At 52.3% G+C, this 27,345-nt stretch overlaps 2 protein-coding genes and 1 non-coding gene across 9 annotated transcripts in view; all 3 read left to right on the top strand.

The window, feature by feature from the left end:
• Strn4 (striatin 4) overlaps positions 1-15,563 on the top strand; it is a 25,772-nt gene extending 10,209 nt beyond the window's left edge. The window contains 13 exon segments of one of the 6 annotated variants that reach the window (NM_001107480.2): positions 1,824-1,965; positions 5,086-5,245; positions 5,768-5,881; positions 6,208-6,323; positions 7,761-7,936; positions 8,012-8,059; positions 8,713-8,834; positions 12,263-12,433; positions 12,562-12,702; positions 12,981-13,079; positions 13,255-13,341; positions 14,412-14,643; positions 14,860-15,563. In NM_001107480.2, the coding sequence (NP_001100950.2) occupies positions 1,824-1,965; positions 5,086-5,245; positions 5,768-5,881; positions 6,208-6,323; positions 7,761-7,936; positions 8,012-8,059; positions 8,713-8,834; positions 12,263-12,433; positions 12,562-12,702; positions 12,981-13,079; positions 13,255-13,341; positions 14,412-14,581 (1,546 nt within the window). In that variant the 3' untranslated portion in view covers positions 14,582-14,643; positions 14,860-15,563. 6 annotated transcript variants of the gene reach the window in all.
• Positions 15,564-17,644: 2,081 nt separating this feature from the next.
• Prkd2 (protein kinase D2) overlaps positions 17,645-27,345 on the top strand; it is a 28,379-nt gene continuing 18,678 nt past the window's right edge. Inside the window, exons 1-9 of one of the 2 annotated variants that reach the window (XM_087652327.1) lie at positions 17,645-17,752; positions 18,194-18,575; positions 20,698-20,836; positions 22,386-22,517; positions 23,613-23,767; positions 23,869-24,094; positions 25,564-25,646; positions 25,723-25,876; positions 27,136-27,253. In XM_087652327.1, coding sequence (XP_087508453.1) covers positions 25,731-25,876; positions 27,136-27,253 — 264 coding nt within the window. In that variant the 5' untranslated portion in view covers positions 17,645-17,752; positions 18,194-18,575; positions 20,698-20,836; ... (3 more) ...; positions 25,564-25,646; positions 25,723-25,730. 2 annotated transcript variants of the gene reach the window in all.
• Trnap-cgg (transfer RNA proline (anticodon CGG)) lies at positions 21,443-21,517 on the top strand. The gene has a single exon. It is a non-coding gene; the product is annotated as a tRNA-Pro (tRNA).

Here is a 27,345-nt window from a genome sequence, read left to right on the forward strand (position 1 = left end):
TGGGGAAGGCTGGGCAGGAAGTCAGGTGCTCCCCACTACTCTGCCCACTCGTCTAGATTGTGTTGTGTGCTTCCCCTTCAGGTTGTCGCATGACCTCTTTTCCTAGCTGCCTTTTCAGACCTTTGTGCGGGTTGGGGAAGATAGGGTTGGGGAGGGGGTGCCTGCAGAGGATAAAAACAGTGAGGCCTCCACCCTTGTGGCTCATTTTGTTCATTGTCCCATTAGTAGATGGCACCCCTCAGAAGCAGATATGTCGTTAGGTGATGCTAGGTGGTGCTATGAAGAATGTGGAGAGTAACAAGAGATCATCACATGCTGGGGTCATAGCTACTCAAGAGGCAGAGGCAGGGGTTAGAGACCAGCCTGGCCAAAAAGGAGGAGGAAGAGGCGGGCATAAAGCCCTGATTTCCCTCCAACACACTCTAAACCAGACATGGAAAACAGCTCATGCCTGTAATCTCAGTACTCACGAAAGGTAGATCCAGGAAGACCAGAAATTCAAGGTCACTCTTGGCTTCAGAGCACATTCGAAGCCAGCCTGGGCTACATGAGACCCTGTCTTTTTTTTTTTTTTTTTTTTTTTTTTTTAAAAAAAGGTAACAAAAGTAGTGCCCCTCTTGGTGGCTGGGAGGGAGGGCCACTTTGTGGGGGTGGCATTTGACCAGAGAGTAGGAGAAAAGAGTGTTCTCTAGGCAAGGGAAGTACTAGAGACAGAGGGCCCAGTGCGTGTGGTAAGCAGGAGACCCGTGTGGCATGGCTGCTGCAGTAAACACATGAGTCTTGTGGTCTGTGGTGAGGCCAGATCAGGAGGCGGATCACAGAGTGCCTCCTAGGCCATGATAAACAGTGGATGCTTACCCACAGGGCTGTGGGGAGCCGTGATTTCCAGAGAGTCACATCATTTGACATCTTAGCTTGCTTCCAGGAGTGATTGAGGAAGCAGGGAGGGAGGCCAGGTGGGGCTTACTGTGCGATCCAGGCCAGGGCTGGTGGACCTTAGCAATGGACAGGTAAGAAATGTGCTCTTGTAAAGGACTTATGGGGAGGGAGAAGGAAAGAAGTGTGAGGGATGGACGGGCACCTCCAAAGGCCAGGACCCGAGGGGAACAGCAGGAGCTATTGTGCAGCTGTGTGAAGGTAAGGTGCTGTGTGTCCCACAAGAGCCCTCAAGATCTCTAGTTTACCAGCACACTGATGTGTTCAGGAAGGGATCCAACTGCGCATCCCGAGGGCTCCTAAAGCAAGAGAGCTAAAGGAGGAAGCAGCCAGTGAGGAGGCAGAGGTGGGTGTGGAAGGAGGAAGTCCTCAAAAGGAAGTGTTTCAGAATGGCCATAGAGGATGTTGTACATTGATTTCCATGGGAAGCAGTAACTGTCTTGGCAGTTCACAGCTCTTCTGTGACGGTGGACATCAGGAGAGAGGGCGGGAGTCTGTCTGTGCTGCCTGCATCTGGCATTGGGCCTGGCTCTCCTACGAGAGACAGGAGGCTGAGGAGGAACACTGCCTGTATGGTGGGGCAAGGCTCTCCATGTCTTTGTTAGTGGACGGTTGAAGAGTTGGAGGTGACGGAGTGTAGCAGAATGGCTGCTGCCTCTGGCTGATTGGGGCAGGAGACTGCTGGGCAGGACTATCTTCTTAGCCAGCTCATATCTGATTTGTTCCAGGGTTGGTGGTACACGGCAGAGGCTTGATAGGAGGCTGTGCATGCTCAAAGCCAAGGCTCCTTGGGGCTTAGGAGCTCAGCTATGTCTGGAGTTCCTCCCTGGGTTCTGTCACCTGGCAGGCAAGACTGAAACTCTCTCTGTCTGCTTCCCTGCTGGCAGGAACGCAGCTGGCAAAGATGGCAAGGAGCGCCTGGGCGGCTCGGTGCTGGAGCAGATACCCTTCTTGCAGAACTGCGAGGATGAAGACAGCGATGAGGATGACGAACTGGACAGTGTGCAACATAAGAAGCAACGTGTGAGGGTGAGCCTTCCACTGTTGACCTCTGCCCTGGTCCTCCCTGGCCCCAGATTGGGCCCCATCCCACCCTCCTGTCTATGCTCCTGCAGGCCAGCTCAGTGCGCTGATGCACTCAGGCTGCCTTCATTCAGCTATGTGCAGCACAGGCCCTCAGTATAGGTTTGTAAATGAAATAAATGTGCCTGGACCCAGGCCTGGGTGACCCCTGGGGAGTCAGTATGCTCTGGGGTCATACTGGTCTGCTCTGGTCTGCTGTTGTGGTCAGGACCTTTGCCTGTGGGCACTGACCTTGGAATAGCATCATGATCTTGTCAGCATGTCCTCACATCTGGCTCCCAGCACCCAGTGTGCTTGTGCCTTTTTCGCTCTGTACCTTTCTTCTTCAGAATTTTGTCCTTGGTCATGGGTGTGGCCTTAGTTGCCCATTGAGCATCTGCTGAGCCCTTCATAGCCCAGCTCTGAGCAGGTATGGACAAGAAGACCACAGTGGATCAGTAGTGGATAGGGGTGGTCACCTGTAGGAAGTGCTGAGGTGAAAGCAGAGACGCCTACTTTCCCACTCCATCCAGGCACCCTTCTCTGCCTTGCCTGGGTCTCCTAGGGCCACCAGGGATCTGCTTTGTCAGCCTCTAGAGCCTCTGGGTTCCCTCTCCAGGCCCTGACTACCCCTTAGGGTATGTATTGAGGAGGCTTGGCTTCCACTCTGTCTCCAGGTAACTAGCCTGGCTTAGCACAGGGCCCTGTCCTAATGGGATTCTGATGGGAGCAAAGCACACAGACCTGGGACCCTGAAGGAGGCAAAAGGATAAAAGGCATCTTTGAGTTTGTGGACTCTGACTTGGCCTCCTGGGTCAGATGCTGGAGTCCTCTGCACCCTACTCAGGACTGTCTTTTCTCGTGGGGGGGTTCGGGGGGGATGGAGGGGATATGAATGTGTGTTGTGGTGTGTTTTGTGTGCGTGTGTTCCTGTCTGTGCAGGTGCTCCTTATCTGGAGGCCAGAGGTCTGCTTCTTCAAGACTTATCTGTCCTGTGGTTTCTTGTTTTGTTTGTTTTCATTTTGTGTGTTTTATGTATGTATGTATGTATGCATACATGGATGGATGGATATATTAGTCTGGATTTTCTAGAGGAAGAGAACTAGTGGGATAAATCTATAGGTAGACAGGCAGGCAGGCAGGCAGGCAGACAGACAGACTGATAGAGTACAGGCTGTGTTCCAGATTGTCCAACAATGACTGTCTCTCAATGGAAGGTTCGAATCTAGTAGTTTTGCAGTTTACAAGGCTTGATGTCTCAGTCTGTGGTCATTAGTAGATGTTGAAGTCAGAATATGTCTCAGCTGCTCTGCAGTGCATACCGAATTCCTGAAGAAGTAGACTCTAATGCCGCTGAGGGAATAAGCTTGTTAATAATTGCAAGCATGCCGAGAGCAAACTTCCTTCTTCCATGTCCTTTTTTATAAATTGTCAGCAGCTGTGGTCCAGATTTAAAGGTGGATCTTCCACATCTCAAAAGATTTAATCAGGGCTGGAGAGATGGCTTAGAGGTTAAGAGCACTGTCTGCTCTTCCAGAGGTCCTGAGTTCAATTCCCAGCAACCACATGGTGGCTCATAACCATCCGATGCACTCCTCTGGTGTGTCTGAAGACAGCTACTTGTATATAATAAATAAATCTTAAAAAAAAAAAAAAAGATTTAATCAAGGGCAGTTCCTCACGGGTGTGCACAGCTGCTTTCGTTTTAGTTAATCTCAGATGTGGCCAAGTTGACCAATGATAGCTATCAGAGTATTTATTGTGTTTTGGACAAAGGGTTTCTCTAGATTATCCTAGATTATCCTCGAGCTTAATATATAGACCAAGACAGCCTGCAGCTTAGAGATAGCCTCCTTCCTCTGCCTCCCGAGTGCTGTAATTAAAGGCTTAAACCACAATACCCAGTTAACCTTGTCTTCCTGAGGTAGACAAGTCTCTCACCGTACCTGGGCTTGTTGATGAGTCTCCAGTCTGGCTGACTAGCAAGCCTCAGAAATCTTGTTTTCCTCTCCTCAGCACTGAATTGCAAGTATGTGCTGCCCTAACTATCTTTCTATAAGGATGCTCGGGATTGAACTTGGGGCCTGATGCTTGCTTGGCAATCTCTGTCACTTGAGCCTGTCTCCCCAGCCTCTCAGGACACATTTTTAAGTCCGAATTCTGTTTTCTCTGGGAAGTGGCCCTTACATCCTCTTAGCTCCTCGCAGCAGATACAAGTCTTCACTTTAGTTTGATTTTGTTTTCTGTGGTTCTGGTGATCAAGCCCAGGACTCAGCACTTGCCAGGGCAAGCACTCTGTCACCCAACTTCAGCCCATTTATTTGCTTTTGAGGCAGGGTACCATACTGTAGTTAAGGCTAGCCCAGAACTCTTAGCCACGCTTCTGCCTCAGCTTCCTGAGTACTAGTTGAGGCATGAGCCATCACACCCATCCTGTCCCCGGCTGTCGTATATTGCTGAGGCATGTCCTGTTCCCTGTACTTGTCCCCTGCCCCATGGGCTCACTTGTGTGGACACCTAGATCTAGACCCTGCTCTACCCGGGGAGTCAGTTGTGCCCTGGGGTGCCACTGTCGGTGCTGGCCAAGGGTTGGGCCCAGTTTGAATTTGTGCACCTAAGGCAATCAGCTTTATTCTGCTTAGCTTGTTCCCACACATATAGGCTGGGAAGAAGGGCTGTAATTTGAGTCACTGTTCACAGGGCTGTGGGGCAGAATGAAGCCATGTCTGAAAGCTCCTCCATGAGTCACTGATTCATGCTCATCATGCTCAAACACACTGCTTGGTGACAAGTGTGTTGTGGCTGTTAGTTTTATGCCCAGAGTGGAGGAGATACGGGCTTCTGTGTGTGTCTTATCTACCCCTAGGGTTGTACCATATGCCTTCCTGAGAGCCATGTGCTGGGGAGGGCCTCAGCAGAGCTGTGAGGAGAAATGTATGAGTACCCAGTGCTGGAGGTAGAGGAGGGCCCAGTACATAATGTCTAGATCGGCTTTCGGAAATGAGCTAATGGCTTCCCTTTTCCTGGGAACCAGGTGGGTTTGATTTCTGGACTCCAACTCCTATCCTCACTCCTTTTCCGTACCAGCTCCCATCCAAGGCCCTAGTTCCTGAAATGGAGGACGAGGATGAAGAAGATGACTCAGAAGATGCCATCAATGAGTTTGATTTCCTGGGCTCAGGAGAGGACGGAGAGGGGTCTCCAGACCCTCGACGCTGTGCTTCAGAGGGGAACCCCCATGAGCTGGGTAAGCTGAGGACTAAGGAGAGGCCTGGCTAGGGCAGGCTCTGACCCTGCATGCTTCACCTGCTTCCTGTCCAGGGCTCTGCCCGGACGGATACGTTTCCTGAGGTGGGTCAAGGATAGCTCAAGCCTCAAGTCAGAGGCAGGCCCTTATTCTTCCCTGGAAAGTCCCTGCAAGCTATATTCACGCAGCTCGGCCAGAAGTCAAGCTCCGGTCCTTACAGCAGCTGACCAGTGCCTGTCTAGCCCAAGTACAGGGCAGAATGAAAACGAGGATGAAGAAGGGGGTGGGCTGTGTCTTCCTGTCTTGTGACTCCTGCCCAGAAGGGGTCCTTTGGGTCTAGAGCAGGGCCAGAATTTGCCTGCCCCCTCTCACTGGGGCCCTGCCAGTCTATCTCCACAGTCAGTCCCTTCCTGGGGCCAGGGCTTTCTCCCCAGTTGTAGGAAAGGCGGTGGCAGTGCGGGCCTTCCCTGAGAGATTGGGTAGAACTGGTGGGCGACTCTTGCTCATCCCTCTTCCATGCAGAAAGCCGTCGGGTCAAACTCCAGGGAATTCTTGCTGACCTCCGGGATGTGGATGGGCTGCCCCCAAAAGTGACTGTCCCGCCTCCTGGCACACCCCAGCCCCGGCCTCATGAAGGTAATCTCCAGCCTCACATTCCAGTCCCTTGGGGTCCACGACAGAGGGAGGCTGCAGAGCTAAGCCTGGGGCTTCTGTGTCCTCAGAGGTAAGGCCCAGCCTCCAATCTGCAGCCTCCCTGTCCCAAAAGGTTGTCTGTCTGTCTGTCTCCCTCTCTTTTTGTCTGTTCTCCCTTGTCTGTCTGTCTGTCCCTGTCTTCCTTTCCAGCTGTGATTCTTGATCCTGTCTTCCTGCCTCTCTTCCTTGCTCCTCATCTTTTCCGCTCTCTCTGCCTCTTTCTTCTTTCCCTGGCCCTGTCTCCCCCGCCCACCCCTCCCCCCTACCAGGTTCCTTTGGCTTCTCCTCAGACGTCTTCATCATGGACACTATCGGGGGCGGGGAGGTGAGCCTGGGGGACTTGGCAGATCTCACCGTCACCAATGACAACGACCTCAGCTGTGATGTAAGTTGTTGGGGTGCCCCATCAGTCCTTGGCTCAGCTCTGACGCTGTGACAGGCCTGGGTTCTGTCCTTTCCATGTGAGGACTGTGAGAGGTCGTTCCATAGCTCCCATGGGCAGCTTAACACATCGTGCCTTTCTAGAGGGTGCCTGGGAAAGGCCTGCACCGTGTGCAGGTCTTCACTCCACGCCCTCCCTCTTCGGGGATGTGGGGAGATGATTGTCGGCCATGCTCCCCCACTCAGGGCACTCTGTTTTGAGTGGAACAGCTGGGCTGGAATGAGGAACCTCATGACTGGCATTCTGTGCTGTGTATCTTGGATGGGTCATTGGGACTTTCTGGGGTGGGTTCAGATGCATTTTTCCAGGACAGCAGATCAGGTTATTGACTGCAGTGAGGTTGGGGACATGTGGAACCTGTAGAAGAGAGGCTAGGCAGGATCTGCCTGGGGTTGTAGTGCAGGGTTCCTCAACCTGCCCCACAGTAGCCCTTCAGAGCGGGGGGGACCCACTTGAGCACAAATCTAGTTCCTAAGAATCATAGTGGAAATTCCGGAGGAGTACAGGGGAAGGGGGTCTGAGGGTGCTGAGGCTTCCCTGACAGCTCATGGTGTCTCCCAAACCTGGCTTTCCACTCAGCTTCACCTTGCAGGACACATGCTTCCAGAGCATCTCTCCTGGGGTCTGAGGGCTCTGTTCCCCAGACTCCCCTGTCCTGGAACGTGTTTCCTAAGCCATAGTCGTCAAGGGTTGCTCCCTGGGGCTGTGTAGCTTTGGGACCTATCTCTGCAGTCATTCTGACTTCCCCCAATCCCAGCCCCTCAGAGAGGCCAGGAGCAGATGTCATTGCACTGCTCATCAGCCTCAGGTAACTCCCATCACCCGGGGCTTTGCTTCCGATGAAAGAAATTGGTAGTTTCTAAATGGGACCCACTGTTCTGCCTGCCTTGACCTTTCTGGCTTCCTCTTATGTGGCATGCTTCTGAATTTTGTATATCCCAACCTTGCTGTCTCCTGCCTCAAGTCCTTTGCATACTGGCCTTGTTTCTAAACTTCCCCTTCCCCTTCCCTGGTTCTGGTTAAGTCCTACATATTTGTCACTACCTCATGAGAGCCTCTTTGTCCCTGCAGAGGAGGCTTGGGTGCCTTGGTGCCCCCTCCTCATACTCAAGAGTTTCCGGTTTTGTGTGTTTAGGAAGGACCCACCTCTCTTTCCTAGGGGCCTCTGAACTGTGAGGCCCCAAAGAGTGAGGTTCCTTTGGCCTTTCCAGAGCCTTCCTTGCTGCTAAAACCTGAGTGTGTGTGAAGGGCTCTTCTTAGGCACACAGAAGGAAATGCCAGGTTGGGGCCAGTCAGTTCCAGTCTAGACGGGTTGGTTGTCAGTGTCCACATGAGTGCTGGGACATCCAAGAGGACACTGAGGCAGCTCCCCATCCCCAGCTGTCTGACAGCAAAGACGCTTTCAAGAAGACATGGAACCCCAAGTTTACTCTCCGCTCACACTACGATGGCATCCGTTCCCTGGCCTTCCACCACAGCCAGTCAGCACTGCTTACTGCCTCTGAGGATGGCACACTCAAACTGTGGAACCTGCAGAAGGCAGTTACAGCCAAGAAGTAAGGGTGCCACCCTGGAGGGTGCGGGGCCTTGGGACCTGAGGTCCTAGTGACGGGATTCCTCTTTTCCCACAGAAATGCTGCACTGGATGTGGAGCCAATCCATGCTTTCCGGGCTCACAGGTACGGAGATGCCTGAGCCTGCTCTAAGCCCTGCAACCCGGCAGCATAGAGTGGGCTGTTGCCTGCTGCCCTGGAGACCTGGAGACCTGGAGCAGTGGAGACTCCATCCTGGGCCCCCATACAGTGGAGCCTTGGGCACATCCCTTACTCAGGGAACATGTGTTTTCACTGAGGCCCCTAGAGCAAAGGTGCCAAATTCCCATGGAATCCTTAAGATATACCTAGGAAAGGAGACTGATTGATGGGAGGGCTCCATGGGTAAAGGCACTAAGCTTGACAACTTAAGTTTGATCCCCAAGACTCGTGTGGTAGGAGGCGAGAACCAACTCCAGAAGTTGTCCTCTGCCCTCCACATGCTCACTGTGATGTATGGCAATATACATTTATATGATGTTTAAAAATAACTAGGAGAGCCAGACATGGTGGCACACACCTTGAGTCCCAATATTTGGGAGGCAGAGGCAGGCAGTTCTCTGTCAGTTTAAGGCTAGCCTGGTCTATAGAGCAAGTTCCAGGACAGCCGAGGCTACATAGAGAAACCCTGTCTTGAAAAACAAAACCAAAAGCTAGGAGAAATAAATCCTCAAGCTCCTATGAGCAAGGAAGGCTTGAGGCTTAGCTGTCTTGCATCACCTACCCTTTGCACCCTCCAGGGGCCCTGTGCTGGCCGTCACCATGGGCAGCAACAGTGAGTACTGTTACAGTGGTGGGGCTGATGCCAGAATCCACAGCTGGAAGATTCCTGACCTCAACATGGACCCATATGATGGTTATGGTGAGGACAGACCCTGCCCATTCCCTCCTCTCCCAGCTCTGGGAAGTAGCACTGTGGAGCTCTTAGTCTGGTTTAGTAGTAGTGGGTGGGGCACAGGGAGATGAGGCAAGAGCCGTGTTGGTCATTTGAGGGTCAGTGTGAGCTGGCTGTTGGGGAGGCAGAGGCTAGCCTGGATCAGGGTTGGAATGGGCTTGGTTAGCTTGGTGGACTGTGTTGAGGACCAGCTCAGGTCTTATTGTGGGTCAGGGGTTTGTTAGAAACAGAGGTGGTGAGCTGAGGGGCATTGGCAGGACCGTAAATGGCAGGGAGTCCAGGCTTTGCCCCTTAGCCCTTTAAGACTTAAGTGGAGGAGCTGGAGCTGGGGCTCAGTAGGTAGAGTAGAGCCCTGGGTCCTGTCGCAATACTACATGAGCTGGGTGGGTCAGAATCCTAAAGTCATGGTTGGTTACATGGGGAGTCTGAGCCTCCACTACATGGAATTGTATCTCAAAGACAAACAAAACAAAACAAAAAACCAAGACATAAATCTTTTTTTTTTTTTTTCTTTTTTTTGGAGCTGGGGACCGAACCCAGGGCCTTGCGCTCGCTAGGCAAGCGCTCTACCGCTGAGCTAAATCCCCAACCCCGACATAAATCTTTAATCCCAGCACTCAGGAGGCAGAAGCAAGCCAAGCTCTGCCTTCAAGGATAGCCTGGTCTACATAGCAAGTTCTAGGCCAACTGGAGAGCTACATCGTGTCTCCAAATATAATTTTTTAAAAAATTGCTGGTTCATCTTGTAATGGAGCAGTAATGGTAGGAGGGATAACCACAGTCACAAGTTCAAGACCAGCTTGATTATGTGGTGGGTTTCAGGCCTTCCATGCTACAGATCAATCAAGCTACTGTCTGGACATAGTGAGTCCTTATTGGGGTTGAGGGGGGAGTTTTTTCTACCAGGAGAAAAAGTTAAAGAGGAAATGGTAGTCTTAGTGCTCAGGAGTCTGAAGTAGAAGGAATTTAAGGTCCTGGTCAACCTGGTCTACATAGAAAGGCCTTGTCTCAAAATTGCACACTACATAGAATCAGCAAGATGGCTTAGCAGGTAAAGACACCTGCCACCACTGCTGATGGTCAGAGTTCAGTCCCCAGAACCCACATGGTAGGAGAGAACCAATTCTCACAAGTTGTCTTCCTGCCACAAGTTGGCTTCTCACATACATGTGTGTGTACACACAGAGGCACACAAATAAATAAATATGCATGCATATAAACAAGTAAAAGTGCCTTTAATCCCAGCATGTGGAAGGCAGGGGCAGGAGGATCTCTGAGTTTGAGGCTAGCCTGGACTACAGAGTGAGTTCAGAGTGGCCAGGACTACACAGAGTGACCTTGTGTGTGTGTGTGTGTGTGTGTGTGTGTGTGTGTGTGTGTGTGTGTGTGTGTGTAAGGGCAGGTAGATGAGTGGATAAGAATTAAGTAGGAGGGGGCTGGAGAGATGGCTCAGTGGTTAAGAGCACCCGACTGCTCTTCCAGAGGTCATGAGTTCAATTCCCAGCAACCACATGGTGGCTCACAACCATCTATAAAGAGATCTGGTGTATCTGAAGACAGCTACAGTGTACTCATATAAAATAAATAAAAAATAAATTAAAAAAAAAAGAATTAAGTAGGAGGTAACACTGTCTTGGGAAAACCCTCACGGAAGACTTCCATGTTCTTGGGAGTTACTCACCATCCTGAGGACCACGTTTTGTATTAACTCCTGTGTCTTTGTTTATTCTAATTTGAAACAAGGTCTTGCTCTGTCTTAAGGCCAGTTTTTAAGTCCGTTTTTAAGAAGTCTTTTACCTAGCAATGGTAGCACACACCTTTAATGGAGGCCAGAGGCTGGCCTACAAAGTGCATTCCAGGACAGAGAAACCCTGTCTTGAAAAACCAACCAGCCAAGCAAAAGTCTTTTACTAGGAGAAGTGGACACCAAGTCCCATCACTCACCAAGCAGCTACTTGCAGTTGATTCCTGCTGAAATGGAAATCAGTTGTCCCTGACCCAGTGTCACTGGGTCTATCAGTGACACTCCAGGGCAGGCTTCATGCCCAGGAGTGGTTGAACAATACAGAATAGACTATGTTGTTGGGGTAAATTTTATGTTTGTTTATTTTTTGGCCCTTTTGTTTAATCTTCTGCTTTAGTGTTAGTCTTTTAGAAAGAAAGAATATAAAGTTGGTTGAGCAGGTAAGGAGGGAGGAGGAGCTGGGGAGAGAAGAGTATGATCACATTTTAAGAAAAATTCTGCAAGTGCATTTTTTAAAATGTCTTATAGTAGTCATGCACACCTTTAATTCCAGCACTCAGGAGGCAAAGACAGGCAGAGCTCAGGGAGCCAGCCTGGTCTTTGTGGTAAGTTCTCGGCCAGGTGGGGCTACACAGTGGGATCCTTTCTCAAAGGGAAAAAATAAAAAGAAAGAAAAGAAATGTCTTTTAATAGGCTCCAACTCTGCTTAAGGAAGAAAGTTTTTTATTTTGTTTTGTTTTTTATTTGGTTTGGTTTGGTTTTGTTGAAACAGGGTTTCTCTGTGTAGCCCTGTCTGTCCTAGAACTTACTCTGTAGCCCAAGCTGGCTTCAAACTCCACCTGCCTCTGCCTCCCTCCTGATTGTTGGAATTAAAGGTGTGTGCCACCACCATTACTGTCCATAAAAATTTTTTAATGTGAAGAAATACCCAGAGTTCTCCCACTTGCTTAACTGCTTACTGAACTCTTTTTACATGTATCTGTGTGTTACAGATGGTCGTGAGCCATTGTCTGGGTGCAGGGAACTAAGCCTGGCGTAAAAGCAAATGTTCTTACCCACCGAGCCATTTCTCTAACCCCACCCCTTTTTAAAGATAGGATTACACTATGTTATCCTAGCCATCCTGGAAATCTTTATGTAGACCAGGTTGGCCTTAAACTCACAGAAATCCTCCTGCCTCTGCCTCCTGAGTGCTGTTTTACTGTTGAACAGAGTTCTGCTTACTGTCAAGGTGACTGACAATCACGAGGGAAGTCAGGTGCGGTCCTAAGTGAGCTGTCCTAAGTGAGCTGCCGTACTTCAGGTGCCAGCTGGATTTGACCCACAACCATGTAGTCAACAGCTAGAGACCATGGAAGGTCCCCCAGCAAAAAAAAAAAAAGACATTGCAGGGGCTAAATGGGGAGCTGACTGGGTCAGCAAAGGCAGCCTTTCCCTCGTGCTCCACTGGTGCCCCGAGTTGCTGACCTTGGCCCTGGAGAGACGGTGAACGTGGAAGCCTTGTTTTCTAAGCTCTTGAGCTGCTTCTGAGCCATAGAATCAGGACCTTGTGGGCAGTGGACAGCCACCCAGGTCCCAGCAGAGATGCAGCGCTTGGGCCGTCCAGTGTAGCTGGTGTCCCTGACAGTCTATTTCTCCCTGGTTTGCCCAGACCCAAGTGTGCTGAGCTGTGTCCTGGAAGGCCATGGGGATGCCGTGTGGGGTCTGGCCTTCAGCCCCACCTCCCAGCGCCTAGCATCCTGCTCTGCCGATGGCACCATCCGCATCTGGGATCCCAGCAGCAGTGGTTCAAGCTGCCTCTGTACCTTCCCCATGGCTGGAGGTGAGTTTTGATGGTAGTGTCTCACAAGCAAGATACAGAGCCCAGGACTCTGGTGGCTCCTGAGGAGGGCCCCCAGCCACAGGGCAGGACTGGCCCTCTGAGTAGCTTTCTCTCCCCTGTGCTCTCAGAACACGGGATTCCCACCTCAGTGGCCTTCACCAGCACGGAACCTGCCCACGTCGTGGCCTCCTTTCGTTCTGGTGATACTGTTCTTTATGACTTGGAAGCTGGTGGCGCCCTGCTCACATTGGAGTCCCGAGGGAGCAGTGGTGAGGGCCCTTGGCCAGGCAGGCCAATAACACTGGGGGTTGAATGCCTGTAGGACCCCAGTTCCTTCTGTGGTTCTGGGGACCTAGCCATCAGTGAGATGAGAATGTTTCCCACCTGCCACAAGCAGGAAGGAAACAAGGTTCAGTGGTAGCCAGCCAGCTTGACACCAAGGGCTGGGTAGCATGTCCCCAATTGCAGAAGTGGCCTGCCCCTTGTGCCTCTATCCAGTCCTGCCTTCCCCGTCAGTCCTCTCTCCTTCTTCCCACTGACCCTCCAGGCCCAACACAGATCAACCAGGTGGTGAGTCACCCAAACCAGCCTCTCACCATCACTGCGCACGACGACAGGGGCATCCGGTTCCTGGACAATCGGACAGGTGAGGCCCAGCCTTAGTTTCCCTTCCGTATGTTTTTTTGGGGTTTGGGGGCATGGGACAAGGGCAGAGCACATTCAGACAACTGAATCCTGGTGACTCCTCGTTCCCAGCCCCTCAGCTTCCCAGATAGGGTAAATAGTTGTGGGTTCTCCAGCCACTCCCTATCCTCCCCCAGGTAAATCCGTGCATTCCATGGTGGCCCACCTGGACGCAGTCACCTGCCTAGCTGTGGACCCAAATGGCGTGTTCTTGATGTCAGGAAGTAAGTTGGGCGCCTCTTGCTACTCCTTCCTCTGGAGGGTTGGAGGCAAAGAGGAGGGGCTACAGCCATGGCGGGCAGCTCCACTCTGAGGGTGCTAGAAGTTCCTGCCTGAGCCTCACTGGCTCTCATTGACTCCTCTCCTTGGGAGCCCTGCCTGGGGTTGGGGGCAGGGTGGTTCTTGTGTTGCAGGCTTGTGGTGATGGGATCAGAGTTTGAGTACTTGATCTGTGTCTGCTTTCAGATACGGGCTCAGCACCATCTACTCTAGAATAGGTGGAGAGGTCCCTCCCCAGCAGTGTCGGCTGCGATGGGTGTGTGCACATGCGCCTGTAGATGTGCGGCAGTGGTAGTGGAGGCTGGGGGAGGCTCGGAGTGAATCATAGCCTGCCCTGCCTGACAGTGCATGTGCTGCTGGCTGAACAGCCACACCCAGGTCTGCCCAATAGCATCAGATCCAGTCCTGACACCATCTGAAGATCTGAGCCTCTGCTTTCTGGGCTGAGTCCCTGGAGTTTGGCTGACTTGAGGAGCAAAGCCTCAGGCTGGTCAGGCCCTCTCATGCCCAGCAAGGGCCCTAGCCTAGGCTGCCCTGCTGTTGTCCACCCTCAGTTCCGTGCAACCATCATTCCTCCTTGGCTGCCTGCTCCAGGCCCTTTCTGGCCATCCCTCTACCTGGAAGGCTTCCCCTCCTTAAGCCATGTTGTTTAGCCTATTACCTAGAACTAGTGTCTGCAGTTTTCTTTTTTCCTTGTTGTACTGGGGATAGAACCCAGGACCTTGGGCTGGCCAGGCCAGTACACATCAGCCACTGAGCCACACCCTACCGCTTGGAGCTGTTCTCAGGCCGAGAGCTGCCTACTGTGTGCAGCATTCCTTCCAGAGCCCTTACACGTAGTTGGTGGTTAGCAGAACAGTGGACAGGATGGGGACAGAAAGGCTATCCTTAGGGCAGAGCCATGGAGGAAGAGAGCTGAGCTGCTTCTGCCCCAAGGACTTTACATGATGCCAGGTGAAGGGTTCAAACCCCAGGTCTGGGCTGAAACAGCCTCCTCTACTCCACCCCTGTGCAGGCCATGACTGTTCTCTGCGTTTGTGGAGCCTAGACAATAAGACATGTGTGCAGGAGATCACGGCCCACCGGAAGAAGCACGAAGAGGCCATCCATGCGGTGGCCTGCCATCCCAGCAAGGCACTCATTGCCAGTGCTGGTGCTGATGCCCTAGCCAAGGTCTTCGTATGATCCCACCTGGCCTCGCCCTGGCTGCACAGTGGCAGGGAGCGGGGCCAGGCAGTGGGGCTGAGGTAAGGACCAGGGCAATTTGTGTTAACCCAGTGTCCTTGCCCCAGAAGACACCCCTCTACCTACCCTTCCCTCATGATCCACTTGCCTGTCAGTTTGAGTTGTGCCAAAGCCCACAGTCCTGTGAGAGTAAATGAGGCTTCCCTGAGAAGAGAGGGAGGGATTGGGGCTGGAGTGGGACACTGTCCTAACCAGCTACCTTCCCTTTGTCTCTACAGCAGCCCCCAGCCTCCCTTTAGAGGCTCTGAGTCTTGGCCTCCTTCATCTTCCTGGAGCCTGGTGGTGCTAATGGCCCTTTCCCCAGGAATCACCCCTCAAGGATGGCCTCTGGGGTTTCTGCTCATGCCCCATTCCCAACTCCTGACATAGCTGTCATCCTGAGGTTGACACAGCCCCAGCTGGGTGTCCTTTGGGATCTCATTTTGTCCAAGATGAAAGAAGGCACCAGGCTCCACCCTAGAGAGCCACCCATCGGGGGAAGGGCTGTCTGAGAGGGGTCTCCTAGGGCCCTCCTATGTGGGCCCCAGATTGTCCTTTTGGACCTCAGTCCCTTCTTGCTTTCCAACACTAATCAAGCCTCTGGGGCCAGGCCTTCCTGGGGAGGGCCTCCACTCCTCCAGGGCATTGTCCTAGCCACAGGCCCTCCTCGAGATGTGGAGGGTGGAGGGGGCGCTGTGCCCCTAGCTCAGTGTATATGTGTGTAAAGGAATGGGATTTTAATGGCGCCTACCCCACGTTATCACTGTGTGATAGTCTGTCAGCCTCCTTGCTCCACACTTTGGCCTCTATTTATTTCACTCTTTATTTGGGTCCCACCTTATGCCCTTGGTTCCCCTTTCAGGTTCCTGTTTATAAGCCCCTTCCTTTTTGTCCCAACTTGTATGTGAAAAAAAACTGTCTCAATAAACCCTTTGGAGTAAGATAGGTTCTCCAGGCCATCTGTCAAGGGGACAGTGGACAGTAGGGGAAGGCCACTCCCTCTGCCTTGGTTGAGTGGAATCTGGGGAGAGGGATATATGGTGGATTGGGGTTCTGTGGTAGAGTGGTATGGAGAATGTGCTGAAATGTTAGCTGTTAGCGGGCTGGCAGAAGTGGGAGCACATGTCCAATCTCCATGAGCCCCTCCTTTCTGTCCCTCAACATGAGCTCCCCTGGGGCAGTGAGCTAGTGGGCAGATGCAGGGATGCAGCAACAAACAGTCTAGTTGAAGACCCCTTGCCTGCCTAGGGTCCGAGAACAAAAGCCCCTTTCCTGCCTAGTGCCCACTCTTGGACTGACAGACAACAGGAAGGCAGGCCCACCAGTGACCCAGGCAGAGGACATGGCATGCAGGTACCTGTAGCCCCCAGAGCAGTGCAGACAGAGTTCCTTTCCCTTCCTCCATGTTCAGTGTCGACTTGTGGGGGTCAGGCTACTCACTGTCTTCATAGCCATAGTGGGGTAGGACTGGGAGTCCCATACTACAGAGCAAGAGATTGAGAAGGTCTGCTCAAGGGCTCTCCGCTGACACTGCAAGCAGCAGGCACAGTGTGCCTCACAACCTCCACCTTCCAGCCCTGCCAGCCACATAGGTCAAGGGGTTAAAAGAGCCTCGAGTCCCAGAAGCAGGCCATGGAACATGCTGAAAATTTGCCTATTTGAAGGTGCGCATAGGCCTGTGCTTTCTGGGGACGCTCATCGGCCAGGCTGTGAGCTCCACGTGGCCTTGCCTCCCCCATCCCTCTGGGCTCTTTGCAGCTTCCCCAGGTGGTAGTTTGGGTTTTCACTCCAGCCTCAGACTTCCTTCCCCAGCCCCTACCCCCGGATGTGGTGACAGCCAGTACTGTACCAACCTCAGCTGCCCCCAGCAGCACTGAACCAGTAAGGGGGGCCCTTGTGGACAAGTTGCTGCTCTCTAGAGCACCAGCTTCCTGGATGTAGAAACCAATTGGTAGCCACTGCCTGACTATTGGAGTAGAAGTCAGAACTGCTCTGATGGAGCTCGGGTTGACTGCAGAGGCCTGGCTCAGGCTCTCAGTTGATGTTAGCTTTTTAGATTTCCTGTTATTGCACTACTATTTATTTCAGAGAAGGGTGGAGGTCAGGACAACCCACAGTAGCCGAGCTGGTTCTTTGATTATGTGAGTCTACAGGATTGATCTCAGGCCAGTGAGCTTGGCTTCAAGAGTCTTTACCCACTGAGCCATTTCACCATACAATGATTTAGTTAACATCCACCCAGAAGCCCCTGAGTGATTTCGGGGCCTTCCCTTTTCTCTGCAAAATTTAAGACAGTCATGTCAACCCAGTTTTAGTAGTGTCCAGGTACTACCTGTATTCCGTTTCTGGAATAAAGCCTCATGACAGAAAAACTAAGGCTCACAGTGGAGAAGTCCATATCTCAAGTCACACAGCCAGAAAGATGTAGGCACTTGGTCTCACGGGAAGTCTATCAAGTGGCATGCCACCTTGATTGGGGAGCGGGGCAGGCTTTGTACCCTCAATTCACTGCAAACAGACCCGAGACTAAGCTCTCCTGTGCATCGTGAGTCCTCAACTTCCCACCTGTGTACTGGGCTTGTAGTTGAGAGCTGGGGACGTTGTGTGTGTGTGTGTGTGTGTGTGTGTGTGTGTGTGTGTGTGTGTGTGTGTGTGTGTGTGTGTGTGTGTGTGTGTTGGGGGTGGGGGGTTGATAGGAGCAAAAACTAAAGCCACTGGACTTGACACCGATTTCCGACCCTTTCCGTGCGGTGGGCGCCGGATGCGTGCCAGCCTGACAGCTCAGTCTCCTTCAACGACCAAGCGCCGGCCCCTCCTCATGCCGCGGTGGATTGCGGCGAAAAGTCAACTTTCCAGGCTGGACTGTGCAGAGGAAGCGCTGACCCTTCCGCCCTCCTACCCTCAGCCACCAAATTCCCCCCAACTCCCTAATTCAGGGTCCCGCCTTCCCCTTCCGTCCCAGTAAGGCCCGCCCTGTAACGTCACGGTGCCCTGCGTTGATTGGCTAGCTGCGCCATCGCTCCTGAGACTTCCTTCTGGGCCGCCGCCGCCGACTTAAACTTTGAAGGGGGAAAAAAATAGAGCCACCCGCGCTGTGCGACCCTCCCTTGCCCCCGACCCGCCCCGCCTTCGGTAACGCTCCCTCCTCCGACGCCCCCGATCCAACTTTTCTCCAACTTTCGCGACTTGTGAAAGTCTCTTCTTTTCAGCCCTGGCCCTGGAAACCCCTCTCCTCATCCCTGAGCCAGTCGGGTCCCTATGATGCACTAGACTCCTGTTTTCTACCCCCAAGGCAGAGCATCCTCAGGCCTGCTCTGAGTTTGGTCCTGTCGTCAAACCCACTGGATCCTGGGATTCCCCCTGCTTCGTTCTCAGCCTTCTTTCTCCAGGGGCCTTGGATCACAGTGTCTTTTGATTCCAGGGACCCTGCCTTACCGGACTTTCTTTTCTGGTTTCTTGCAACCTTCCAATCTCTGGGTACCCTCTCCACAAGCCACTGTTTTTTCTTTCTGAGCTCTGCTCTCTTGACTCCCGGCTTGTGACCCACTAGATTCCTTTTCTCTCATTGCCCAGGATCCCGCCATCCTCGAGTCTCTCAACCTGACAGATTTCTCTCTCAAATGCCTGGGTTCTTACCACCACCGCGCGAGAGCTCTCGGATCTAGGTCCCAGGTTCCTCGGTGAGCTCTGGGCGGCAGGTCGGGGTCTGGCCCCAATGGCCGCCGCCCCCTCCCATCCCGCCGGACTCCCCTGCTCTCCGGGGCCCGGGTCTCCTCCGCCCCCCGGTGGCTCGGATCTCCAGTCTCTGCCACCTCTGCTGCCTCAGATCCCTGCTCCGGGATCGGGGGTCTCCTTCCACATCCAGATCGGATTAACACGAGAGTTTGTGCTGTTGCCGGCAGCTTCGGAGTTGGCTCATGTGAAGCAACTAGCCTGTTCTATCGTGGACCAGAAGGTGAGGGCACGGAGGTGGGGGGGGGGGGGCTCTCATGATAAAGGGAGGAGACTTCGGAGGTGGCCTGAAATTGTTGGGAGGGGAGAGAGGGGCCTAGGTGACCCACGAGGAGGGGCACTACACCCTAGTCGTGTCCTCACTCCACCACCGGTTTGAGAGAGGCCCGGATAGGGGTGGGGTGCCCAGAGGCCTCCCCAAATTGCCTGTCACTGCTTGTTGTTTTCTGCAGCGGGCTGGGAGGAAGGGAGGGGCCTACCAGGTGTGGAGTGGGGAGGAAGGGGCAAGTGGGAGCAGCTGATTAAGAAGCCCTCTTTCATGGGCCCATCCTGGGCCTCCAGTCTTTGGAAACAGTAGAAATTGAAGCCATACTGGCCATGGTGATCGGGTGACATGTGTGGGTGTGGGTGTGTGGACAAGCTACCAGGGGCAAGCAAGGTCTCTGGGTACAATCACTACCCTTTCCTGGGCCTGAGATGGATGTGAGGCACTCCTGTGTACCTCCTTGGCACCCCTCAAAGTCCCTGCGGACTCCATCTCCTCTCCTGATCAATTCCCCTCCTGCTGCTCTTAGATTCGGATATCCAGGTTCCTCCTCTTGAGTACCATGGTCAGAAGGAACCAAGGAGGACTAGATACTCAAATCCTAGGAAGGCTAAAATTTACAACCCAGCTGGTAGAGCACTTGCTTAGCAAGCAAAAGCCCCCTGGGGTCTAGCCCCCCAACCCCAGGGGGTAGGGAAGATGCTTTTTCAGTAGTTCAAGTGCCTGGTGGTGAACATATGAGGAGTTCTGAGTCCTGGGTGGTTGAATACTGAAACCTTTTCATACTAAAGCATTCAAATACTAGAATCTTAAGTTTATCACATTGCCACATCATAAGGATCCTAGATGACACTGGTAATATGGCATTTACAGGTGAAGCCCAGAATGTATAATCTTACAATGGGAGCACATTAGGATCCCCAAATATCCAGGTTTTGGCTTTTCTCAGGCTCCTGGAAATGGATCCTTCGCCTCCGGGGAAGCAGCAGGGACAGGGTCACCTCCCCTGTTTTTTGTTTTTTGTTTTTCCCAGCTGATAAAACTAGTTTAGAAGAAGACCTCCCAGTCCTTGTACTTTTGTGATCCCAGCACTGGGAAGGCAGAGGCAGGAGAGTGGGGAGTTTTAAGTCAGTCTAGGCTACATATCCAAGCCCTGTCTCAAGGGGAAAAACAGAAACTAGATCAAGCCACCAGCAGGGACAAGGCAGTACTGATTTTCTATAGAAGATCAGGGGAAACTGTGTCCACCAACTCTCCAAGTCTGACCCAGCCCCCTATCACTCCTAAATCGCCTATCCCGCCTGTGGGAAGCAGGACTGGAGCTCCTGTACTTGCCCCTGGGGTGAAATTCTTTATATTAGGGTTCAGATCCCCAGCCTCCCCTCCTCGGGCCCAGCCTAATTTGTTTTCCGATCTTCTGGGGGCTCAGGTGCTGTTTTGGGCCCCTTCTTGCCTGCTTGCCTTCCTTCCCTGTGCCCCACCTGGGCGGTTTCACTTTCTGTTCGACGCTGTGTCATTTCCTGCCCCCTTCCAAGCTGGGACCCGGACACCTGGGTCTTTGGAGCCTTGGATGTGGAGAGGCCTCCGTTTACCTCCAGCTATCTTAAGCACTCCTCCAAAAGTCCCCCCGACTCCCCCCCCCCTTTCTTCTTTCATTCTGCCCCAGTGCTGGGCTAAGAGCCAGGTTACAGGGACAATAGGTTCAGGAAGGAAGCTGGGGTGGAGATGTGGCCGAAAGAGGAGGGGGTGATCACTCAGTGTCCCGCCAACTCTGGAAAATCCGAAATGTCCAGCCTGCTCCTTGAGCCTCTAACCCCCCTTTGCCCCTTAACCCCTCCCCTGCCAGTCCCGCCACCAGACTGGCCAGAGCCCGCTCCCTAGCACACCTGGGGCTCAGGTATCCTGCTGGCTCAAGCTGGGGTTGGGAGGGGACAGGCAGGAAGCGATGGGCTGCAGGGTCTCAGTTTCCGGGGGAAACAGCCGGCCCTGTCCCTAGAGGGTTCCAGTAGCCTGCCGCTGCTGCAGGCTGTATTGAGCTTTTCCGTCGCCATCCCACCCCTCTTCTTCTCCTGCTTCTCAGTTCCCAGAGTGTGGCTTCTACGGCCTGTACGACAAGATCCTGCTCTTCAAACATGACCCAACATCAGCCAACCTCCTGCAGCTGGTGCGATCAGCTGCAGATATCCAGGAGGGCGACTTGGTGGAGGTGGTTCTGTCGGGTGAGAAGTGGCCGTCACCCCGAGGGCGGGGCCTGGGTCCCGGGGGCCCGGCCTCTAGGAGAGGTGGCAGAGGGAGGATATGGGGGGGGGGGGGGGCTCGCCTGTGATCCCAGCATTCCCAAGAAACAGTCCCACAAGTTAAGATCAGCTTGAGCTAAAGAGTGAAACATTTGGGGCTGGAGAGATGGCTCAGAGGTTAAGAGCGCCGCCTCCTCTTCCAGAGGTCCTGAGTTCAATGGTGGCTCACAACCATCTGTGATGGGATGCCCCATCCTCATGCATACACAGCATATGCAATAAATAAAATTTTTTAAAAAAGGGGGTTGGGGATTTGGCTCAGTGGAAGAGCGCTTGCCTAGCAACCGCAAGGCCCTGGATTCGGTCCCCAGCTCCGAAAAAAAAAAAAAAAAAAGTGAAACATTTGGACTGGACAACTGGTTGCTGTTTCAGGGCACTGGGGTTCAATTCTTAGCACCCACACAGCAGCTCACAAAACTGTAACTCCAGTCCCAAGAGACCAGACAGCCAACTGCCAACACATAAAAAAAAGAAAAATCAATGTATCTTAAAAGAGGAGGGGAAGGCTTATCAAGAGATGGGCCTTGGGCTGGGGATTTAGCTCAGTGGTAGAGCGCTTGCCTCGGAAGCGCAAGGCCCTGGGTTCGATCCCCAGCTCCAAAAAAAAGAACCAAAAAAAAAAAAAAAAAAAAAGAGATGGGCCTCACAGAAATCTTGGGGAAAGTAGTTAGCTAATCTATCTATTTATTTATTTGAGATAAGACCTTACTGTGTACCTGTGGGTGACCTGGAACTCACAGAGATCCTCCTGCCTCTGACTCTTGACTCCTGAGATCACAGGTGTGGACCCAGCTAGTTAGCCCTCTCCCCTTGTGGTACCCAGTGCATTTCACATGCTAAGCAAACACTGTGCCTACTGGTGAACCATGCCCTCAGCCACCACAACTGTTTACATTTAGTGTGTGTGTGTGCGTGTGCGTGTGCGTGTGCGTGTGTGTGTGTGTGTGTGTGTGTGTGAAGATTAGAAGACAACTCGTGGGACCTGAGTCACTAAATGGGGCGTGTGTATTAAATTCCAGTCATCAGGTGTGGCAACCTTTTAATTGCTGAGCTGTCTCCACGGCCCCAGGAATGTTTTATTTTATTGTTTGTTTATTTATTTATTTTTGAGCCGGTCTCGCTATATAGCCCTGTCCGTCCTGGAACTCTGTATGTAGATCAGGCTGGACTCAAACTCACAGAGATCCGACTGCTTCTGCCTCCAAGTGATGGGATTAAAAAAATGTGCCACCACTGCCCGGCATTATGGACTGTTTTAACATTGCAACAACAACAGTAATAAGTTCTCTACCCATTAAACAACTCCCCACTAACTCCCACTTTATCAGGAAGCACGTAGGTGTTTTGCTCAGTGGGGAGCTGGGATCCCACCCCACCCCCAAGACAGAGTTTCTCTGGGCAGCCCCAGCTACTATAGGCCAAGCACCTGTCCTCTTGGCTCAAGTGTATCCACCTTCCTTGTTGCCCACAGCCTCAGCCACCTTCGAGGATTTCCAGATCCGTCCGCATGCTCTCACTGTGCACTCGTACCGCGCACCAGCTTTCTGTGACCACTGTGGGGAGATGCTGTTTGGCCTTGTGCGCCAGGGCCTCAAGTGCGATGGTGAGGGGCAAAGGGACTGAGCGGAGCCCAGAGGTTGGGGGCGTGGTGGGCAAATCTAGGAAAGGCATGCTGGGACTGGGTTAAGGTCCAGGGGTGGAGCTTAGAAGTGACATAAGAGGGGCTGGGGATTTAGCTCAGTGGTAGAGCGCTTACCTAGGAAGCGCAAGGCCCTGGGTTCGGTCCCCAGCTCCGAAAAAAAGAACCAAAAAAAAAAAAAAAAAAAAAAAAGAAGTGACATAAGCTCTGTGAGAGAACTTGGAAGGGGCTTGGGGTTCAGGTCTGTGCGTGGAGCACCCCCCCACCCCCCGCATGGAGCTGGTGGGTAAGTTAGGACTCCGGGGAAAGTTTGGGAAATAGTGAGGGGCTCTGGAATGGGTGCAGAGCCTAGGAGGTGATCCTTGGTATAAGTGAGGTTAAGGGTTCCTGGACAGAGCAGAGGAGGGTATGGGGATACAGCATAGGAAGATAGGGCTCTTACGGGGGAGATTTATTTACTTTTGTTTGTTTCTTTTCATGCTATGTGCATGGGTGTTTTGCCTGAATTATTTGTCTGTTGCACCACAAATGTTGCATGGGGGTTAGGAACCCAACTCGAGTCCTGTACAAAAGACAAGTGCTCTAACTGCTGAGCTATCTCTAGGGAGATCTTGAGGTGTGGCGATGGAAGCGAGCTCCGTGTCAGTCAGAGATGAAGCAAAGAAGGAAAGATATAGCGACAATTTATCTGGAGGAATTGGCCAGGCAGCTCCAGAGTCCTCAAAACAGCCAGTTGGGGATCTCAGGCCAGGCTGCTTGACCACAGGCAGAATTCTACCGTCTGGGATCATCTGGGAATCTCGGCTCTTTAAAGCTTCCAGTTTAGTGAAAAATCAGGCCCATTATCAACCAGGCTAGCACCATGAGATACAGACCCAAATCCAGTACACAAATTTACTTCAGCGGCAGCACCAAATTTTGGGGCGCTACATCCACTTTTGCTGATGTGAACAGGACATGTGTGCTTGAAGCTGGGGGCGTGGTTTCTTAAGACAGGGTTGGAGGCACACCTACTAGTGGCTACACGCTTTGGCTCTGATGGTCTTGCGCCCCCTCTAGGCTGCGGGCTGAATTACCACAAACGCTGCGCCTTCAGCATCCCGAACAACTGCAGTGGCGCTCGGAAGCGCAGACTGTCATCCACGTCTCTGGCCAGTGGCCATTCTGTGCGTCTCGGCAGCTCCGAGTCCCTACCCTGCACCGCCGAAGAGCTGGTGAGGGGCTGGAGAGTGGGGAGGGTTGGAAACTAGGGGCTGATGGCGCCAGGCAGGTGCTAATACGCTGATCTGTTCCTTCTGCCCTTCCTGCTGGGTAGAGCCGTAGCACCACCGACCTCCTTCCTCGCCGACCACCCTCGTCGTCGTCCTCCTCCTCTTCCTCTTCCTTCTACACAGGCCGACCCATTGAGCTGGACAAGATGCTGATGTCCAAGGTCAAGGTGCCACACACCTTCCTTATACATAGCTACACACGGCCCACCGTTTGCCAGGCTTGCAAGAAACTGCTCAAGGGTCTCTTCCGCCAGGGCCTGCAGTGCAAAGGTTAGTGGAAGCCACTGGGAAGACTGTGGGTCTGAAACTCCCCCAGAGGAATGCAGGATCTCCGATCCATGTTCAGAATCCCTGCCATTTTCTAAGACTCTCAAGTTCTGAAACACTAGATCCTTGGAAATCTAGGTCTATAGAACAGAATAGAATTCCCACTATAAAAGCCAAGAGTCTGACTTAGGAGTGTAAGAGTCAAGACTTCTAGAATTGTCTGAAGTTACCCATAATCCCACCCTGCACTTGAGAATCTGAGGCAGGGGGATCAGGATTTTTTTTTTAAGATTTATTCATTTATTATATATAAGCATACTGTACCTGCCTTCAGACACACCAGAAGAGGGCATTGGATCTCTTTACAGATGGTTGTGAACCACCATGTGCTTGCTGGGATTTGAACTCAGGACCTCTGGAAGAGCAGTCGGTGCTCTTAACCGCTGAGCCATCTCTCCAGCCTGGGGATCAGGAATTTAAGACTAGCCTCAGCTATATAGTTTGAGGCCAGCCCAAATTACATGAAATGTTCTGAAAGGGCGGGAGATGTAGCTCACTGGGTAGAGTGCCAACCTAGCATACCAGAGGCCCTGAGTTCCATCCCCAATACCCACCTTGCGCCTATGAGGATGCACAAGCCTGTAATCTCATGACCTTAGCCTGGCAGTTAAGTCACCTTCTGTCCTAGCCAGTCCCTGGCCGAGCTGTGGGAGACCCTCAAAAGAACAACAGTAATATCTAGAGGAAAGAGGAGGAGAGGTAAAAAAAAAGACTTGCCCCTAAGCCTCACAACCATGGTGGAAGGAGAGAACCAGTTTCCGAAAGTTTCCCTCTGATGTCTTCATGCACATTATAGCACATATGTGCATGCACGGGGTGCGTGTATGCATGGTCACACATCACACACATACAATAAATACATATAATTAAAAATAAAAAGGTTTGGACTGGAGAGATGGCTCAGTAGTTAAGAGCAACTGGCTGCTCTTCCCAAGGTCCTCAGTTCAATTCCCAGCAACCACATGGTGGCTCACAACCATTGGTAATGGGGTCTGATGCCCTCTCCTAGTGTGTCTGAAGACAGCTAAACATAAAGTTAAAAGAAAAAAATCTTTATTAAAAAAAATTTGACCTGGTAGCCTGTACCTGTAAAAGCATCAACCAGCACTTGGGGGTTGGAGAGGGGAGGGTCATCCTTGGCGACATAGGTTCTGGGTCAGTCTAAACGACAGGAGACCCTGTCTCAAACAACAAACAAAGCAACCAAGCTTTCCTTGTCACTCCTACCTATGGAGCGACAGTCATTAGAGTGCACATTTAATCCTAGCACTACTGAGGCTGAAGCAGGAGGATTGCCAGGAGTTAGATGCTGGCCAGTCTAGGCTCCATAGTGAGGCCAAGTACATATGCACATGTCCATGCACATAGTAACTCTCCTTTCCTGCCCATGCCTTTATCCCCTGTCCTTTCAGACTGCAAGTTTAACTGTCACAAACGCTGTGCTACCCGAGTCCCTAATGACTGCCTGGGGGAGGCGCTCATCAATGGAGGTGAGGTAATTGACATCTAAGGGGGACAGGGTGGGACTGACTGACCCGAGCGAGGCCCTTCTGATGCCCCTGTTCCCGCAGATGTGCCCATGGAAGAAGCTGCTGATTACAGTGAGGCTGATAAGAGCTCCCTCTCAGATGAGTTGGAGGACTCTGGTGTCATCCCAGGCTCCCATGCAGAGAATGCTCTCCATGCCAGTGAGGAAGAGGAAGGCGAGGGAGGCAAGGCCCAGAGGTATCCAGAGGCTGCAAGCCTGTGCGTCCCCATCTTTAAGACAGATTGCGGGGTTGGGGATTTAGCTCAGCGGTAGAGCACTTGCCTAGGAAGCGCAAGGCCCTGGGTTCGATCCCCAGCTCCGAAAAAAAAAGAACAAAAAAAAAAAAAAAAAAAAAAAAAAAAAGACAGATTGATATCAGTGTGTGATTTTAGATGTCCTAGATCCCTGAGCCCAACCTTGTATCTCTTCTGTTTTAAAAAAAAAAATTGTATGTGAGCCAAGCAGGCCTGTAATCCCAGCACTCAGGAGGCAGGGGCAGTGGAAGTCTGAGGTCAAGGCCAGTCTGGACTATAGAGCGAGTTCCAGGTCAGCCAGGGCTGCACAGAGAGACCCTGGGGTTTGGGGGAAAGGGGTGATGTGTGGATGTTTTGTGTGTGCATTCAGCTGTGCACTGCGTGTGTGCATTTTCCATGGAGACCATAAGAGGGTGCCAGGTACCTTGGAACTGGCGCTACAGACAGTGTGAGCCTCCATGTAGGTACTGGGAACCAAACCCAGGTTCTCTGGAAGAGCAGTCTGTGTTTAACAACTGAGCCGTCTCTCCAGCTGTGTTTTCTTTTTAAAGATTTATTTATTATATATAAGAACACTGCCGCTGTCTTCAGACACACCAGAAGAGACATCAGACCTTATTACAGGTGGTTGTGAGCCACCATGTGGTTGCTGGGATTTGAACTCAGGACCTCTGGAAGAGTAGTCAGGGCTCTTAACCGCTGAGCCTCTCCTCATAATAAATCTTTAAAAACAAAAAAAGCATAGCAAGGATATCGAGATGGATCTGAAGGTGTTTAGGAGAAAGCCTGCTGACATGAGTTTGATCCCTATAGCCAACTAAAGGTGAATGAAGAGAACTGACTTCACAAAGTTGCCCTCCACCTCCACATTCCGGAGGTGGAACAGAACCCACCCCCTACACACACACACACACACACACACACACAGGGACTTGGGCTCCCTCCCAGCACCCATGCGAGGAGGCTTAGATGGCCTGTTACCATAGCTCCAGGCACCCACACACACTCGTGACATAGTCACACAAACACTAAAAAAATATTTTTAATTAAAAAGCAAGTCTTCCTTGCTGTGAGAGCCTGTAAACTAACTCAGTGGGGAAAGAAGCAGCCGTTCTCACGCGACTGCTCAACCACATTCCTGTGGCCCGAGGCAGGACATCAGTTTTGCATGTGACTTGTAACTTCTCACCCATTCCCTGCAGCTCGCTGGGCTACATCCCCCTGATGCGTGTGGTACAGTCTGTGCGACACACGACCCGGAAATCCAGCACCACCCTGCGGGAGGGCTGGGTGGTCCATTACAGCAACAAGGACACACTGGTGAGTTTGGTGGATGCGCGTGTAGAGGGATAGGGCCGTTCCGGGTGGGTGGTAACAAGTGGGCGGGGTTAGACCTCGGGGTGGGCTGGAAG

This window comes from Rattus norvegicus, chromosome 1 (assembly GCF_021556685.1).
Source record: "Rattus norvegicus strain SHRSP/BbbUtx chromosome 1, alternate assembly SHRSP_T2T, whole genome shotgun sequence".
Lineage (NCBI taxonomy): Eukaryota > Metazoa > Chordata > Mammalia > Rodentia > Muridae > Rattus > Rattus norvegicus.